Raw genomic sequence first — 17,155 nt, forward strand, 5'->3', positions numbered from 1 at the left:
GTCGTATTTCTGAATGCACAGTATCAATTTGATACCCGTAATGGGATGGAACCAGGTGATTATTGGGGTCGGAATGGAATCGTAGAATATAGTCTGGTTCTTTGAATTTAATGTTTTCAAATAAATACACTACGTTTTGGAATAAGACTGAAATTGGGGATGCCGTGAATACGGTCTATTGCTAAACCCTTCAACCTTACATATAATGTTGACCTCTTGTCTTCCAGTTACTAGATCCCTACCATGGGCAGACTGACGTGTAAATGCCTGAACATCAGCATTCACACCAAGGCCGCACCTTCACCGCTAGACCGGACCACTTTGCGACTGCCGGCCGGCGAACGAGAGCGAGGCTTCTTCAAGGGTCAGGTGGCTGAGATCCAATTGGATCTTGGAGGGATATCGGAGGTAAATCGTCAAGTGTCATTTTTTCACATCTGTAAGGTTAGGGATGAACCACATGCTACCGTTGTGTTTGGGCTAATTACAACTGTACAACAGCCAACCCAAATCCACAACAATTCCTACCGGTAGGTCATGAGTTGTCACCCCGCTTGGCCTAATTGTGTCCCCCACACCAGCAGTCCAATCACTTGCTCTTTGCACTAACCAGCGACCCACATACGGAGCCTTTGACATGTTTGAGCACACACGCTTCTGAGTTGGCCTCATTGTTCAAACTTCAGGGGCCAATTTCTTAGCACTGCTTAAGCACAAAATTTGCTTAAATGTGAAAAAAAAACCTTGCTAGACAAATCAGGTTACCAGCCCAAACTCCATGTGATGCACATTTGTATATTAGTTTGGAATGGTATTCACCTGTCTTTTGGTTGGCATGACAATCACGTCAATTTTGAGCTGGTAACCTTTATTGTTTAAGCAAGGTTTTTTGTGCTTCAAAAGCAAAATTTGTGCTTGAAAGTAAGCATCCCTGTGAAATTGGCCCCTGTGTCTTTCTCCTTGAGGTTCAACTCGCGCATGTACCGGTAACTACCTGTACATATAGATTTCACTGTGAAAATAATTTGCCCTGACTTGAGGCACCCCCTCACCGGCATGTCAAAGGAAAGACAGGTTTGGTGGGAATCATTCTAGGGGGTGCATCTACATGTACGGGTATGTTTTTTTGGAACCGGGTACTCATTTTATGTCAATACTGGGTACCTGGATACCCTTGAAATACATGTACAAAGAGCACTTATCAAATGGCACTGCGTGCAGTCGTGGCAGACCATATGCGTGAAACAGGGTTCTTTTTTCGTACAGAGAAGCAGCACATTGTCCTGAATGTTAGAGGGGAGTCTCTCACACCCTTTTATTAAACAAAACCTTTAATTTCTAACAAAAGCAGCTCTGCTGATCCTTGAACCAGAGTGATGACCACAGAACCTGTTTTTTCAGCAGCACCGATGACTTTTCAGCAGTTCGGCCTTTCACTATCAATTTTAAAGTTTGTGTGCAATTTTATTGGTGAAGTTTTTTTCACGAGCACTTGCCTGAAAAATAGATCTGGGTTTTGAGATGAATGGACGGGTATCCGTGTGCCGGTACAGGCTTAAATTATTCGATGTACCGGCACGGTACCCAACGCACATGCGGATATTGTACATTCCCACAGAAAATGCATCCCCGTGCTAATCCTGTGCCAACTTATGTACCAGAAGTGGTATCCTCTGCCAAATTACCAGTCGATCAATTAGAAGAGGGTTGTAGTCTAAACCGTCAAGACCAGAAGCAAGGGCAGTCACAAATAATGAGTAACAAGGTGTGGACAGTGGCAGAGGAATTCATGTTTTTGCTGCTGTGCATTTTAATACATGTACATGTAGCTTGTGACTTTCCAACTAGAGGCCTTGTGATCGTCTCGTGGGAGGGGATCTTATGATGGTCTTTGAGGGTCTCACCAATGGTCTGACGGTACAGCACTGGAAAGGGCTAGGCCAGAAATTCGAAAAGGATTGAAATGATTCCAGATTTTCATGAGGATACTTTGTACATGCTGTAGGCGGTACCGTACAGGATGGCCAATTTTTTTTCCTGCATGGTCAACATGTACATAATGTACATGTATGTATGTAGGCGTACATGTACATTGGAAAAATGACGATTAGATAAATATCTGAAGGCTCAAAACATACAGTACCAAACTTGACCACTGTTCAGTTTACTGTAGTTATAAGTCCCATCCTTTCAGAAGACATATGCCATCAAAAAAAGTCATCCACCTGGTAACTACATGTCATGTACTTGTATGTCACCCTACATGTACATGTACCGACATGACTGGTCACCGTACATGTACAGTGCATGTACATGGAAATCTTGACTGAAAGGGCAGCTTTGTCCATGTGAATGGATCCTGTTCTTTGAACCTTCTTGAAGACGGGGAACAACCATTCATTTGCCAGTCGCAAAATAAAAACTACCTTTTATGTGTGTGTGTCTTTGGGGGATTTTTTTTTTATTTGAGCATAGATCATTAGATGTAGTCAGCATGCAAGTGAAGAGTATTCTACTTACAGTGGTGCTAGTGTAAATGTTTTTAAAGTTTTCTGGTATATTTTCTGGGCCCACCAAGCTTTAAGTGTTTTAAAAGCAGTCAAGATACTTCTGTGGGTACTTAACGGTGGAAAGCTTTTTTTTAAAGCATTCCATTGCAGCATGTCCATGATGTAGTGCACAGGTGTGCGTTGTGTGTGTACATGTATGCGCTGTTGCACAGCACCACTGTGCAGTACATGCATGTGTCAAACAACACATAACAGGTTGAGGAAAAAAAAAAAACAGAAAAAAAAGTCCAGTGATTGATTGCGATTCTTATGAAAGGCTCCAAAGTTCACCCAGCCCACTTCACAGCACGTGCCGAAACGCTCGTCAATATTTACGTGTACATGTATTTGGAATCAAGGCAGTGTGCAATCGGAGCTATTCTTGCATGATTACGTATTGTGGCCAAATTGTCGAGTTTAGCCATCGGCAGCTCATGTGACCTGGGGAAATCGCCTGATTGTGAAATGGGTACCGTATTGCTTAAAAGAAAGGACAGATTAAGTGGTAGCCGCTTGGATCGCATCACGCAATTTTAAGGATTAAAGGTAAGTTCCACCGTTGGTAAAATCACAAAAATGGGACTGCTGAATAATCTCTGAAAATCTCACCACCAGGAGGAAGAAAATAAACAGCAGCCTCGGTCAATCTACATCTACATCATACGTGTAAGGTCACAATACTGGCCAACTTTCATGATGCAAAAAATGAACTTTAATTTATCAGATGATGTAACCATTTTCAAGCTATGTTTGCTTGAGATTATAGTTGTACATGTATTTGAGAGATAAATAAAGATAAATAATTCAGTGTGAATGCGAGTCTATAATTTTTATTCACGTTGAAGAGCAAATTTTAGTTCAAAATGGCGCCCAAAAATGGGACATTGCTTGAACAAAATTTAATGAACTCAACTACTTTACTTATAGCTCACGTATTTTATCACAATGGTCATATTTTTTGAGTTAAGCAATGAAGTAATATTTTGGCCCTTTACAAAAAAAAAATAAATAAATCCACGCTCCAAAATGGCAGCTGAACCTGCGTTAACGTTCGTTTCACATCGTGTCCACCACACCATACCATGACGAAAAGGGCCAGAATCATCATTTACAAGCCTCACCCTTACCTGTAAAAGCCATTTTTATTCGAAATGAGCTTAATAAACATCGTGTAAAATGTGTGCTAGACCATAATTACCCTCGAGGATGAGAAAACATCAGCATATCAATCGCTATAATTTTCGTGTCCATTTTGTAACTAACGTAAAATGTCCACATGTTTTAACTGGTGATCAACGCAGTCTGACTAGTGGTCGTACATGTGCAATGGTACCTTGCATGGATGACCTAAAGGTCACTTGTTTTAGGCTCGATTACGTCTTTTCCGAGATAAAGCTATTTTAAGCACCGTGTCCACCGCGCGCCGCTTTCGCGTCTCTGTGTAACGAACGGAGAAAGTTGCTGCGCGCGACAGCTTTCCCTCCAACAATCAGGAAAAGAGCAGCCAATATCCGGAAAAAGAGCAGCCAAAAGGTTTGTATCAACTTAAATAGATTTTATTTTCTGTATTTTTATGTGAAAAGAGGTCAGATGGCATTGTAAAAGGGAAGATTTTAATGGATAGTCAGTGGGTGATTTTTGGGCTTTGTAGCGGACCGCTTGGATGGTTTCGTGTGAATCGTGTCCATGTTTAACGAACGGAAGAAAAAATAGTAAACATCTGAAGTCCCGCTTGAAATTGCAAAACAACAAATAATTTACCCTTTTTAAGCTAAAGTCCATCAAAAAAATGGACAAACTTAAAGAATAGCCTTGCCAAGTTCAAGAAATCATCAGTGTTTCACGTTCGTTACACACCGGCACTTTCGACTTCGCCCCATTCGTATTAAAATTCGCCCCATTTGTCATCCAATAGTATGGGGGCGAGTTCGCAGTGAATTAAAAGTAAATGGAGCGAAGTTGATGTAACACGTAGGCAAGTGATGTTTACACAGATAGGGGAACTTGCCTTTGTGGAACCCCTGGGGTCTTGTTAGAGTTTTTTTTTATGTTTCCACAAATCAAGCCACTGCCGGTTATGTTAAAAAATTGTTCTATTTAAATTTTATTTTTCTTCTATCTTATTTCAGAAGCCAGAAAGGAGAAAAAGATTCAATGGTTGGATCAGATTATATGTCTGTAGATTCACATGTCCTTGTGAAAGAAGCTTTAGTGTCTAAGTATGTCATCAGAGGTTTGTCTAAGGTCTGTAGTCAAAAGTTCATCAGTTTTTCAGCAAAAATGAGTCACCCAGGTGGCACGAACTGAATAAATTCAATGAAATTCATTTAATGAGATGTGCCATGTTCTTCAGATGGGATCGTCAGTGTACAGCCTCCACAATGAAATACAGTTTTAAGAAACAAGATTAGAATGAAAAATAAAATAGTCATTGACTCAATTTACTTGTTCCTCAGAATTGTTTAATGTTGCAAATGGTGCACATTTAAATATACATACATGTACTTAAGTTCACAATGTCAAAGATTGCAACTTCTGTGAAGCTCATGTGCAACCTTCTTGCATGCATATAGGGCATCTAAAAATAGGATGAAGTGGCTTATCAGATATGTAGATCATAGAGATGCTCCCAAGAAATGAAAAAACATGTGCATGTATTAACACCTGCACATAGTAACATAGGCAATTTTCTGAAGGTGAGGCAATTACCTTGAGGGCTCCAGTAAAGCAAGTCATAATAAACTTGTCACATGAAATGTTAGCTTTGATTCGAAATTTTTGGTGTCCGTGTCATTTTGGTAACTAACGTTAAACTACAGGACAAAGATCTTTGAAATTGAGGGTATCTGTTCTTTGGTTGTCAATGATAATGTCCTCTTTGAAGTACTTGCAAGCTTCGCAACCAGCTGTTTTCCTCAAGTCGTCAAACTGCAAATCATTAAAAATTGTTGTGTGTGAAAAAGTACACTTGTTAACGTTAGTTACGGTGTCCACCTTATTAAGATATAAAATTAGTAACAATTAGCATTTTTTTTAAAGATGACTTTCAGAAAGGAGGAAAAGCTTAACCACAACAATACAACTCCACATTGTTTTTCTTTGACTTTTATTATTGCATGGTTGACTGCAAAGCGGACACCGTAACCAACGTTAACTTATGAGGCCCCCCTCTACAGAAAGCACTGCATGGAAGAAAATTTCTTGGGCCGATTATCTTCCCATTGCTATTTTCTGATAGAGGGTGGTCCATTGTCATAATTTAAAAGTAAATTAAACACCTTTCACTAGATTGAATTTTTACCTATGTATCCCATTTTTGTTAGCCAGTATTGTGTCCTTACATGTACAGACTGTTGCCGTCCAGAATTGCTATCATTTTTGAGAAAAGAAAACTTGTATTCTGTTTTTAAAGTACATACATGTATCATACATTGCACCGGTACCTGTGTAAATTTTTTATTGACTTACATGTAACGACTAATGTGTGTCCATACATGTTCATGTAAACATGTACAGCTGCATACATACATGTACAGTACATGTGTATGTAGCCAACTACCGGTAGTCATGTGCGGGTTCACTTACATGTACACATGTTCTTCTTTCATGTCTTTCTGTACATGTTGTACATGTATGTATGTAATGTACATTGGACATGTACATGTATTGATATACCCTGCATGTACATGTTATGTAAGTCTGTGGGGATACAGTGTACAAGAACTTTGCACCCCTTTGGTTTTTGCACCTACATTGTGAGAGTTTCAAACAGGGCCACCTTACTGCAGTGTCCTCACGCTGGTATCGGCCATCTTGAATCCAACTTAAAAGTGAGGCAATCCCTGTAAAAGTGTTCCAAAGGCGTACATGTACATGTAATAGACTTTTTTTCACCCATTTGACTCGATTGCACTCAAAGCAAACAATGCCACCACCTGTGGACCGCCATGGCCATGGTGACCGCATATATTCCTACGGGCAACTTCAACCACGTGCAAGCGTACATGCAAACGCTGCATGCTTGTAGCTTACATGTACCGCTACCATCACAATACTATGCACTCATTACCATCACAACACACTGCAATCCAGCATGATTGTGAAATCACAGGAAAAAGGTCTACTGGGACCAGAATGAACATGATGCTATACGTACCGGTACACTGTAATTATAGCAAAGTCATCAGGCCTCTCCCCTCAATAAATTCATGTAAAATGATATCCTAGTCTTCCAGAAAATGGCATACCGGTATCTCTCGAATGAAGCCCATAAAAGCTTCACAGAGGAGGATTTGGAAAATAAAAGTGCCATGCGTGTGATGTACATGTACATACACTGTACTGTACGTGTACACTGTACGTACATATGTAATGGATTTTCTTACCGGAAGATAACAATGTACATACAGTATACACTGAATTGTCTAAGGGCCCCGAGCTGGACCAAGAGAGGGAGCTATTTTCCCAGCAACAGAGGCTCCTTTGGTATGGTTGGGGCTTCACTTTACTGGTTCACAAAGGACTCTGAAATGCACGCATTACCTGCACGTCGTTACCAACAAAATTGTATCGCGCATTTAAACACAATCGGCATGGCACTCAAATGCATCACCTTTTGAATAGACAGTAAAGTGTGCGGCAGTGCATGTACATGTACAGTAGCTCCAGCATTAGAAATGGCACACTATCATGACTATACCCAGAGTAACATACACGTACATGTAGAGCAGTGCAATGCGCGATACAGTAATTGGTCATGGAATGACCAGAATCAGATTTCAGGAAGCAAGTTTGCTTGAAGGTTTGAATACGTGAACACGAACTGTAATGCTTTAATTTGATGTCATTCATTCATTCATTGCTGGCTTATTATTAAAATCTCAATCATGTGAATAGCAGCAAAAGGCTGAACTGCTGAGATTTTTACAAATAGACATTTCAAAAATACAAGAAATACAATATTAACAGAGGATTAAACAAACAGACGGAAAAAATATTTTAAGAGATAAATCTAGAACTACATGTACATGTATTTAACATAAAATATTAAGTACATGTACATGTATGTTGCAGAAAATTCATCAACAGAGTTAGTAGGAAAAAAGTAGTGCACGTAAAGTCATTCTGATCAACAGAAGTGGGCACATGTACAATTGATCTGGGGTTCATGTTGAAAAATGGTCAGTCGGCAAACAGTAAAAACCCATGAAAACATTGCCAAGTGGTTCTGTCCTGCAACAATGTGCAGAGTCGTGGTTCTGATTTTCGTAGTCGGTAAGCTGCAGCAGGGAGGTGCTTTCTCAACGCAGTGTTGAGTGTGGATTTTGCAAACGACTAGCACAGTTTTCACCTGCATTCCTGCAATATGTCTGGCTCAAGTATTTGGAGAGCATTTCTGTAAGAGTCATATTCCAAACCAAGAATAATCTCGCACGCCCGTTTCAGTTCCCGGTCTAAGTCCTCGGAATGTTTTCTAGTGATTCCACTGGTCCAAACAGGCACTGCGCACAGGACACACAAATGAAACAAAACCAGTAACCAAATCTTTGGAGTAAGGTGAAAATACTTCTATTTATGCAGCATGAAGAGACGTGGAGCACATAATCACATTTCATAACAATGCACTAGTATACATGTACCAGTATACATGTCCATGTCCCGGTACCTTTACTGTGCAGATTGACTTGCTGTTATTACTCTTGCGCTGTTTTTAAATTGGGAAAATTTGACTGCGCACCTCCAATATACATGTACATTCACGTACGTGTACATGTATGTTCAAAGCATTTATAGAGTCATCATTATGGTGTTTTATACATGTACATGTATGTAATTGTACTGCACACAAATGACATAATGTACATTTACATACGTGTACATGTATGTAAATGTTCGTGTGCATGTATGTACACATGTACATGTATGCCAGTATGGTACTGTACAAAGTTCTGCATGTCATGCCTGTACACATGTGCATGTACCATAAACATGCTCACACATACATGTACATACATGGACATGTACATGCAAGGAATAAGCACTGAGTAATGCTTGTACATGTACTTTGCAGTGCACCTGTACATAAAATTGTATCCCAGTAATTAAACACTTTTCAGTGAGAGTGTACGGTGCATGTACAATATAAAGTACATAAACTACATGTACATGTGTACAATGTACCTGGTACATGATTGAGTGGCATCTTTTGGAAGGAAGCAGAGCATTTCCTCTGCACGCCGCAAGTTGCTTTACGCATGTTTAAAAAATTACTGGCATTTCCTGCCTGTACGCATGTACTAGTATCATGAGGAATCCAGTTCAACCCAAAGGGCCCACTGCTTTGGCAATGCCCGTGCACGTGTACACACATTCACAACGATGTACTACTGGTCTACCGAGACGTGGTACCAATTCACGTAACCGGTATGTGCGTGATTACACGCACCTGTTCATAAAGTACCTGCAGATGTAAATTGGTTGCTTTGGGGTTGCTGGAGAGGGAAACTTGAAACCTTTGCATTGAGTTCCGAGCTCATTTACGAACCTTTAAATTCTTGAATGATGTGCATTTCTGGGCATCTGACAGGTATTTGATCGTACCGGTAGATTTGTCTGTTTTGGTTAGCAGTTTTAGACTTTCTTGGACAGGTGTTTTGTTTTGTTTTCTTTTTTTTTATATATATTCCAGAATTTCAGTACATGTATTTGTACCGGGTTGCATCCAAAGTTTGTGCGTACATTGTACTTGGCGGCTAGCAGATTTTGAAAGCTTGCTGGGCGCTGTGTTTAGCATGGCAGAGAGGAGAACTCTGTGGGGCCCAGGCTACAGCACTTTCAGAGTTCGGAGGGTGCTGCCACCAATCAGCATGCACTATGGCATAATGTATTTTTTATTTTTTTTTTGTAAATTAAAAAGTGCACACGATATCTATCATGTCTGTGATGTTCACGTGTCCTTGGGATGTTCAGTAAGAATCTTGACCCATCGGAAAGTGATGGTAACTGTCAGCATTCTTCACCCACACCACATTAGTTGACTTATCGGGATATCCGAATGAGTCAATATGCCAGTACTGGGTGCGTCACAGGGGCAAGATTTGACAGGATCTTTCCTAATTCCCATATTATATTTTCAGCAGGGATTTTCTTGATTCCAGTTTTTTCCAAATCAGCCGTTAAAATTAGGAAATTCCTGAGTTTTCAATTACATGTACAGTGATTTTGTACGTGGGTAATTCCGGAAATTAGGTGTCCATTTTTTTGTGAGCCTGTCACATCAGACATGATTATGTACATTCAGAACACATTTTCTAATTTCCAAGCGTATTGAATCAATGCAAATTACCTGTCAAATAAATAGTAATAGTTTGAAATCAATTCTGGTGATATTTAATAATAATAATTTAGAATTTATAGTGCACCCTTTCCACCGAAGTTATCAAAGGCACATTACACTGAAAACTTATTTAAAACCAGTACACACAAAACCAATTTAAAAATCCAAGCACACAAAACTATTTAAAACCAAAGCAAATTATACAATAGTAATCTCCAATCAAATAACAAAAGTCAGATGTAACGGGCACGAAAATGTCAGTTTTGGACCCCTAATTTCTGGAATTACTCACGTACATGTACAACAGCTGATATACATGTACAGAACACTAGAAATGGGTACTTTGCCAAACAGGAATGTACATGTACAAATGTATGGTGTTTGTCACTAACCCTACATTACTTAGGGGCACTGAAACCCTCAGAAGATTATTTAATGGATATTTCATTTTCCTCCAATCTCCTCCCTGACATCAAAACTTTCTAAATGCAAACTCACAATGAGATACTAAACAATAGCCTTATGACTTCTGACTCAAGTTACACGTACATTGTATTTTCACATCTGGAGGGGGCCATGCAGGTCGGGCCTACCGGTACCGGACCACGTTACCCCTTCACTGTTTCCTTCCAGGGCCGTTTTCCAATACTCAACTCCGTCTCCGATCATGAGCCTGAAGCGTTTAAATCAAATTGGATTACTGTAATTTTTGGCTTTCTTGCATCTTATTTGATGTTCCGTGGCACTATTAGACTGATTGCTTCGCTCACAACTTCAAAGTCAGCTGGTAAAAAAACAGTTGAAGCCTGAGACGGAGCCGAAGTTGAGTATTTGAAAACGGCCCAGTTTTCAACTTTCTTGACCAGTATTGTTTGCTTATTTCCTGCCAATTAAAGCCTTATTACTGTATACTGTAGGCCTATGTACACATTACCCTAATCTTATTCCCCAGTCCCCAGGTCTCTGGGCAGTGTCTGTAAGCAAACAAATTGTTTTGACCCCATAAACAGCCTGGTCACTTCCCTGGAAAGGTCAACAATGCACCCAGCCAGACAAACAAGTTCAGACAACCATCAGTCCTATCTGCCCACCATAATTTGACTAAGGTTAATCAATACAAAGGTGGTTTCCAAGTTCTTGGTTTTTTATCTGCCAATTGGATTGGGGGAGAGTTTGGTAAACCTTTGATAAACTAATTACCAAAGTACATGTACAGTAATTGCGCCAGTAGGTTTTCTTGGAAAACTCCAAAGTACCAGTAGGCCTGCATTTAGGTATATGCACAACTGGGCATGTGAGGTGTAATTTATAAATGCCAGCACATGTACAATGCAATGTCTCATTGAATGGGCAGTTCCTTTACAAATATAGGTCATTGTACTGTATGGACATGTAATGATACATGTACATGTACACTCACATCACGGAGACACGAAAAGTGCTTAAAATGTACAACTGTCCATTTTGGAGCAAAGCAAATACAGTGGGGAATTTAGCAGCTGTCGCCGAAACCCACGCCATCATTTTTGACATTTGGAAATTTGTGCTGTTTCTATGTAAAATGTACCCCCCACACGATACAGGTGCCGTACATGTAGACCTGCGTGTATCAACGTTTGGAGCAAGGGCGAATTCATCAGGGCATTCAGTAACTGGCGCAGTCAACCCACGGCAGTTGTTGACATTTGGAAATTTGCTACATTTTCATCTCAAATGCAGTTGTTCACTTAATACATGTACCTGTGCATGTACTGTACCACAGGTACATACGTGCAAATCAACCAAAAGGTTGAGTTTAGAGCAAGGCAAATTAAGTAGTGGGTTATATTTAGGGTGTGCAGCAGCTGTCACCGCAAACCTATGTGTGAGGCACAGTTACGGTATGACATTTGAAATTTGTGATGTTTCCCTTGAGTGTGTGTGTCAAATATTGTACTGACTCTCTGTAAGGCAGTTAGTGCTGTAGTCAAATCTAATCTCAAGTTGTCAGTCTCATTTGAATGCCCCAGTACACATTTGAAGCAAGATATGGGACGGAGAGAACCCCCCCCCGCCTTTGTGTTGGTCATTGTTTGATCGAAATCTCAGGAATTCTTTACAGACTTCTAGGAGGGGGGGATGTGTTCGGTAACAATAGTCTTGAGTGGGTATAGGGATTGGACAGGTACATGTAAGGGGGTACCCCTCGGTCCCATATCTTGCCTGGTATACGCCGTGGAGCTTGTACAGTGTAAGCTGCATGTAAGTATCCGGTACCATTTGGGACGCGATAATTTGTGACAAGCTTGTGAGGGTTACTGGTACCGTATTACTGATGGTAGACCTACGGTACATGTACATGTAGCTACACCTCTTCCTTACCGGAGAAAAAAACCTGTCTCGAGAAAATGCATCCTTGTTTTTCTCCGGAATGTGCTAAAAATGATATCAGCTTGATAAACGGAGAATACTGTGCATACATGTGCAGTGCATCAGCGCAGGAACCTGTGCATGTATCATTACATGTACCTTTTACCAGCACCAAAGCTCTATACTTTTGTGCACATTCAATCGGAAATTCCTGAGCACTTTTACTCCTCTACTTTTGAAGGTGTACATGGGATGTGTACCGTACATGTACATGTATACATGAACAAGTACATGTACATGCATACACGTACACTTGATATGCTTGAGTCCAGTCACCAGTGGTCGTGATGGTAGAGCCGACAGTAATGTGTTCCGTTGGTTGTGTCTGCTTCAGGAGCAGAAGTGCTTGATCAGACGCAGCAGTGTAGGAGAGTGGGTGGTACGGACCTGCACCAACTGTGAGACGGACTGCTACGCCACCCACGCCAGTAAGGGATTGAACAGGGTATTGGTCAGCTTGCGACTGGTGGTAAGTCTGCCTCTGGCTGGATCTCTAACCCCTCTCCCCCGACCGAACCCACACCTCTACGGGAACATCCCCCATCTCCGCTCCCTTTTCACTTACAGTTACCGCTCCCTGTGCGTGAACCTCAGCCAACTGAACAAAGCCAGACAGCCTGAGAGGAAATGATCAAAATTGCACCTCTGTACATTTTCGATGGCCCTTGCCGCCAAGGCCATTTGTGCACATGCGTGCATAGTAGAGGGATCCCAATACGACGCATTTGGCGTCGATCTGCGCACTTCCGCGTTTGAAAACGAGGCTGTATGGGTCAGTTTCAATTCTTAATACGATAAGACGATGAAAAGTAAGGAGTCAAGACACGAAATACATAAAGGTATGTTAAATTCAGACTTTTCAGGCTGCAAAGTTTTTGTGGAAGATTCTTTCAGGATGACTCGACACGTAAAATCAAAAGAAAAAAATATCAATTGACCGCAAACTAACGTACCTGCGATGGTCGTGTATCTTGTGCAGTGGGTGTGGTTTAAACTGAAGTGGCGTCACAATTACGAACCAGATACTCCATGTACTGTGTGGACTCTGCGGGTGCGCGCGAGGAAGTTCAACACAGAGAGCCTCGGTTTCGATGCGGATATGCGCAGACGGCGCTAATGTGAAATCCCTCTATTACGAATTTATTAGTGGAAAGGTCTGTCGTGCATGCACAGGACATATAGTGTACCCATGCATTTCAAATTCATGTATTGCATGTGTGCGATAATGAAGTCCATGTACGACTCTATTATCATCTCTCCCTATCAAATCTTCAGGTGTGAGATTTGTCAGGATTTTCCCTATTTCAGGAGTTTTTGATCAAGATTTTCTTGGTGTCAAGATTTCTCTAACAATCACATTTAAAGTCTAGAAACACCTGAGTGTACCATTACGGTGTTTTGGAGATGAAAAAATAAGCCTTTTGCTAGTTAACTTTCACATAAAATCGGGTACACTCAGTTCTTTTAATTCATGTGAACACACATGTAACAACCTGAATTCTCCTTACTAAAACCACTGTTGCTATACCTCATGATTCGAGGCGACCTTTTGCTTAGTTACATAAGAGACGCCTTGCAACAATACACTGTTCTCAGTGGTTAAGAAGGGCACAAAGGAACCAGTCCATTCCAGAGATGGTGGTCGCTATGCAAAAGCTTGCCCCGAATCACGAGGTATAGCAACAGTGTCTTTAGTCTAGGGAATTCAAATTGTTATGTTTTCGTGCAGTCATATAACTCCGTGCACCAGATTTTATTCAAATGTAACTCGCAAGTGGCTTATTGATGGACAGCACAAGAAATGGTTATTGTCAGGAGTGCCTGTAGGCAAACACAAATTTTATATACATATCGTGGAGTCTGTGCTGCTGTACAACCCACAGAAACTCTTCTGATTATTTTGTGGAAATTTCGTTTTTCCTCATCTCGCCCCCTGAATCTTTTAGTTCTCCTTTAATTGCAGAGTGACGCCGACAAGCAAGACGCCCTTCGCAGGTCACCCGACTTTTCGCAGCTCTTCCGCATTGTCCTCTACGAAGTCAGCAAGACAAAAAGCCCAACATTAGGTGAGTTAGACCGACCCGTTTTGTAAGCGTGGGCACTTCCACAATGTCATCGGCCACGCCGCTCAGTGCATACGAGCTTGCATGTATGAGACCATGACTGTCTAAGGACCGCACACCTAGCAACGAAACCACATGTTTAATTTACGGATTGAGTAAGCCTTTTAGTGAGTGAACTTGGGATGAAATCTGGTACTCTAAGTTATCTGACATTGTCTGATTGCCCGCAAACATAATTTGAATTCCCCAGCTTAAAGACACTTGCTATACCTCGTGATTCAGGGCAAGCTTTTGCATAGAGTCCACCATCTCTGGCATGGAGTGGTCCCTTTGTGCCCTTCTTATCAATTGAAAAGAGGGGATTGGTGCAAGCCGTCTCTTATGTAACTGAGCGAAAGCTTGCCCTGAATCACGAGGTACTCGTATATCAACAGTGGAGAATTCAAATTGTTATGTTTATTTGAATTTGAAGAACACAGTGTACCAGATTTTGTTCCAATTTAACGTGCAAAATGCTTATTAACCCCTTCACGGCGGGATTATTTTGACCGCGACTGCTGGGCTGTGGTATGCCCTGAATGGAGGGCTTTGTCCAGCAGCAGGCCCCATTGAACCAGCAGCTGCATGGTGAATAGACTGTATGCGTGGTATGCACTAATCCTCACACAACGGTGCGGTAGTAACAGCCCTCCGTAGCGAAGGGGTTAAAACATCAAAGATGTATTTACGCACAAGATGCGCTGTTACATGCATACCAAGTTCGAAGTTTCAAAATGATTACGCATAGCATAGTAGGATAGCTTTAGTTCTTATGGTGGGGGAATCCCTCCCGTCCCCTTGGCCATGAGATGGTCCTCTTTGAGGGCTAATTAAAAGAAGTGTGTTGCATACATGCAGAAACAGCTCAAAATCCATATTTGCAGAGCTGCCGTATTCACTTTTGTTCGCCAATCTTCGGAATGCCTGTATTCAGTTTTTTCGCATCCTCCGCCCATTCTGTAGGGCACCCAAGCACCAGCAGTCAAGACGCCCTCAAGAAGACAGTGGGAGACTTGCAGGATCAACTGACACGGTACCTGACTAAAGAGCGGACGTCGATGGAAGAGCGAATCAAGTAAGGAGGCAGTTTTTCTTGTAGCGTTTGTCCTTGTGCAAGATATCGTACAAGAATTTAGGGTGATCTCATGATAAGAATGTAACCCCCCCCCACAGACATGTACACTTTGTTTCTATCGGCGCATTTCTTTGAATTAAATGTATTTTGAGCCCTTATATTGAGTTTTCCAACAAAAATGAAGCATGTTAAGAGTAATTTCCTGTGTTCTCAGCTACTTGTGCTTATTTTGGGAATTTCCTGAAGAGAAGCATACTAAAACAAAATTTTGCAGCTCAGTAGGAAACGAGATTCACTGCCAGTCGAGCATGATACAGTTGATGTGGGATCCACATTATAGCAGCAACTGATGTACATTAAGTTTTCGTTACAGTATTTATGGTCATCAACTCTGACATTTTGAAACACACTATCGGCACAATAGCAATAAGAAGTCAAGACCAAAGTGAAGAATTTTTAAGCGACTCGTAACAGGTGACCAACAGATACCAGTTTGTCCAAAGTTTTTCAATTCACAAACATTATCAGTTTCCATTACAAACCCAAAATGCATATCGTGATTTTCAAAATGGAAAAATACATGTGGGTCATTCCATGAGGTTGGCACAATTTGTGACGGTGTCGTTGTTACATGGGTAAGTTTAGAGTAGGTCATTTACTCTGTAAAAATAACACACCCCTCTGTTCAGCCTTGCAAGATGTGTAACAATTTGGAATCCACCTGCAGGGAAATAGCTGTTCATTTTTATGGAACCCACGTAACAATGGACACGTCACAAGTTGTGGCCCAGCCTCATGGAATGACCAATGTATCTTTTTCACGGTCTGTTGAAATTAGTGGGCAGTGTCACGGACTGATACAATATTTGTTTGCATGTTTGCATATTGATTTGATGATTGGATAGGGAGTTTGCAGAAGATCAGCAGGCAGCGTATACCGCTCTACAGAAGAAAGCATACAGAGACAAGAATCTTATGGTCGGGTGAGTGCTGAGCTGTTCTTCAGTGGTGTATTTAAACAGATGTCTATAACAAATAGCGTCAGGTACAGTAGGATTGTTCCAGCGCATCACAGAGTGAACAGTTGCGTTTAGGCCAGTACACGCACACGTACGTCATGGAGGAGAAATGCAACACCTGTACAAATAGAGGTGTCTGGGGAAGGCAATAACCCAGCCCCTGCTAAATGCAACGGAATGCTCAAGCGGTGAGAAGCTGTGACGCGTTGGTGCGAAGTACACTGCGTGGCTTGGTAAGGCCTGGGTTTGACCCTGACTCCACCGTTGCATTCTGATGCATTCTGTTGGATTCGGCAGGGGTCCCGTTTCAGTTTGTTGCATTCTGTTGCATTCAGCAAGGGTCTCGCTTCCGTTGTGTTGCATTCTGTTGCATTCAGCTGGGGTCCCGTTTCGATTGGGTTTCATTCTGTTCGATTTACTGAGAGAGAACCCAAAGCGCTAGCGTTAAGACCTCCAAATAGTGGAAAGTTGTCCAGTCACCTGCCCTTTCAGATCTTGGCAGTGCATATGGTGTACTGGCAGATTAAAGCGAAATGTGGGCTATCCGCTCCGAGCGGGAACAAAAGAGGGCGTGTTTTTAAATTAAATTGACAGCCCTTTGGTATCAACTTGCTGCATAGGCGCGCAATTTTATGCGTGTTTGGCGCGGGGCACGCTGAGTATGT

General features: G+C 41.5%; 1 protein-coding gene across 2 annotated transcripts in view; it reads left to right on the forward strand.

Annotated features, from left to right (window-relative positions):
* LOC110975487 (uncharacterized) overlaps positions 1–17,155 on the forward strand; it is a 35,561-nt gene that overhangs the window by 11,324 nt on the left and 7,082 nt on the right. For both annotated transcript variants that reach the window (XM_087130413.1, XM_022228023.2), the window contains exons 2-6: positions 228–408; positions 12,629–12,763; positions 14,258–14,360; positions 15,360–15,471; positions 16,377–16,454. In XM_087130413.1, coding sequence (XP_086986539.1) covers positions 244–408; positions 12,629–12,763; positions 14,258–14,360; positions 15,360–15,471; positions 16,377–16,454 — 593 coding nt within the window. In that variant the 5' untranslated portion in view covers positions 228–243. The remainder of the gene's footprint in view (positions 1–227; positions 409–12,628; positions 12,764–14,257; positions 14,361–15,359; positions 15,472–16,376; positions 16,455–17,155) is intronic.

Source organism: Acanthaster planci, linkage group LG20 (assembly GCF_054643075.1).
Source record: "Acanthaster planci isolate LZ-2023a linkage group LG20, COTS_SCS, whole genome shotgun sequence".
Classification (NCBI taxonomy): Eukaryota; Metazoa; Echinodermata; class Asteroidea; order Valvatida; family Acanthasteridae; genus Acanthaster; species Acanthaster planci.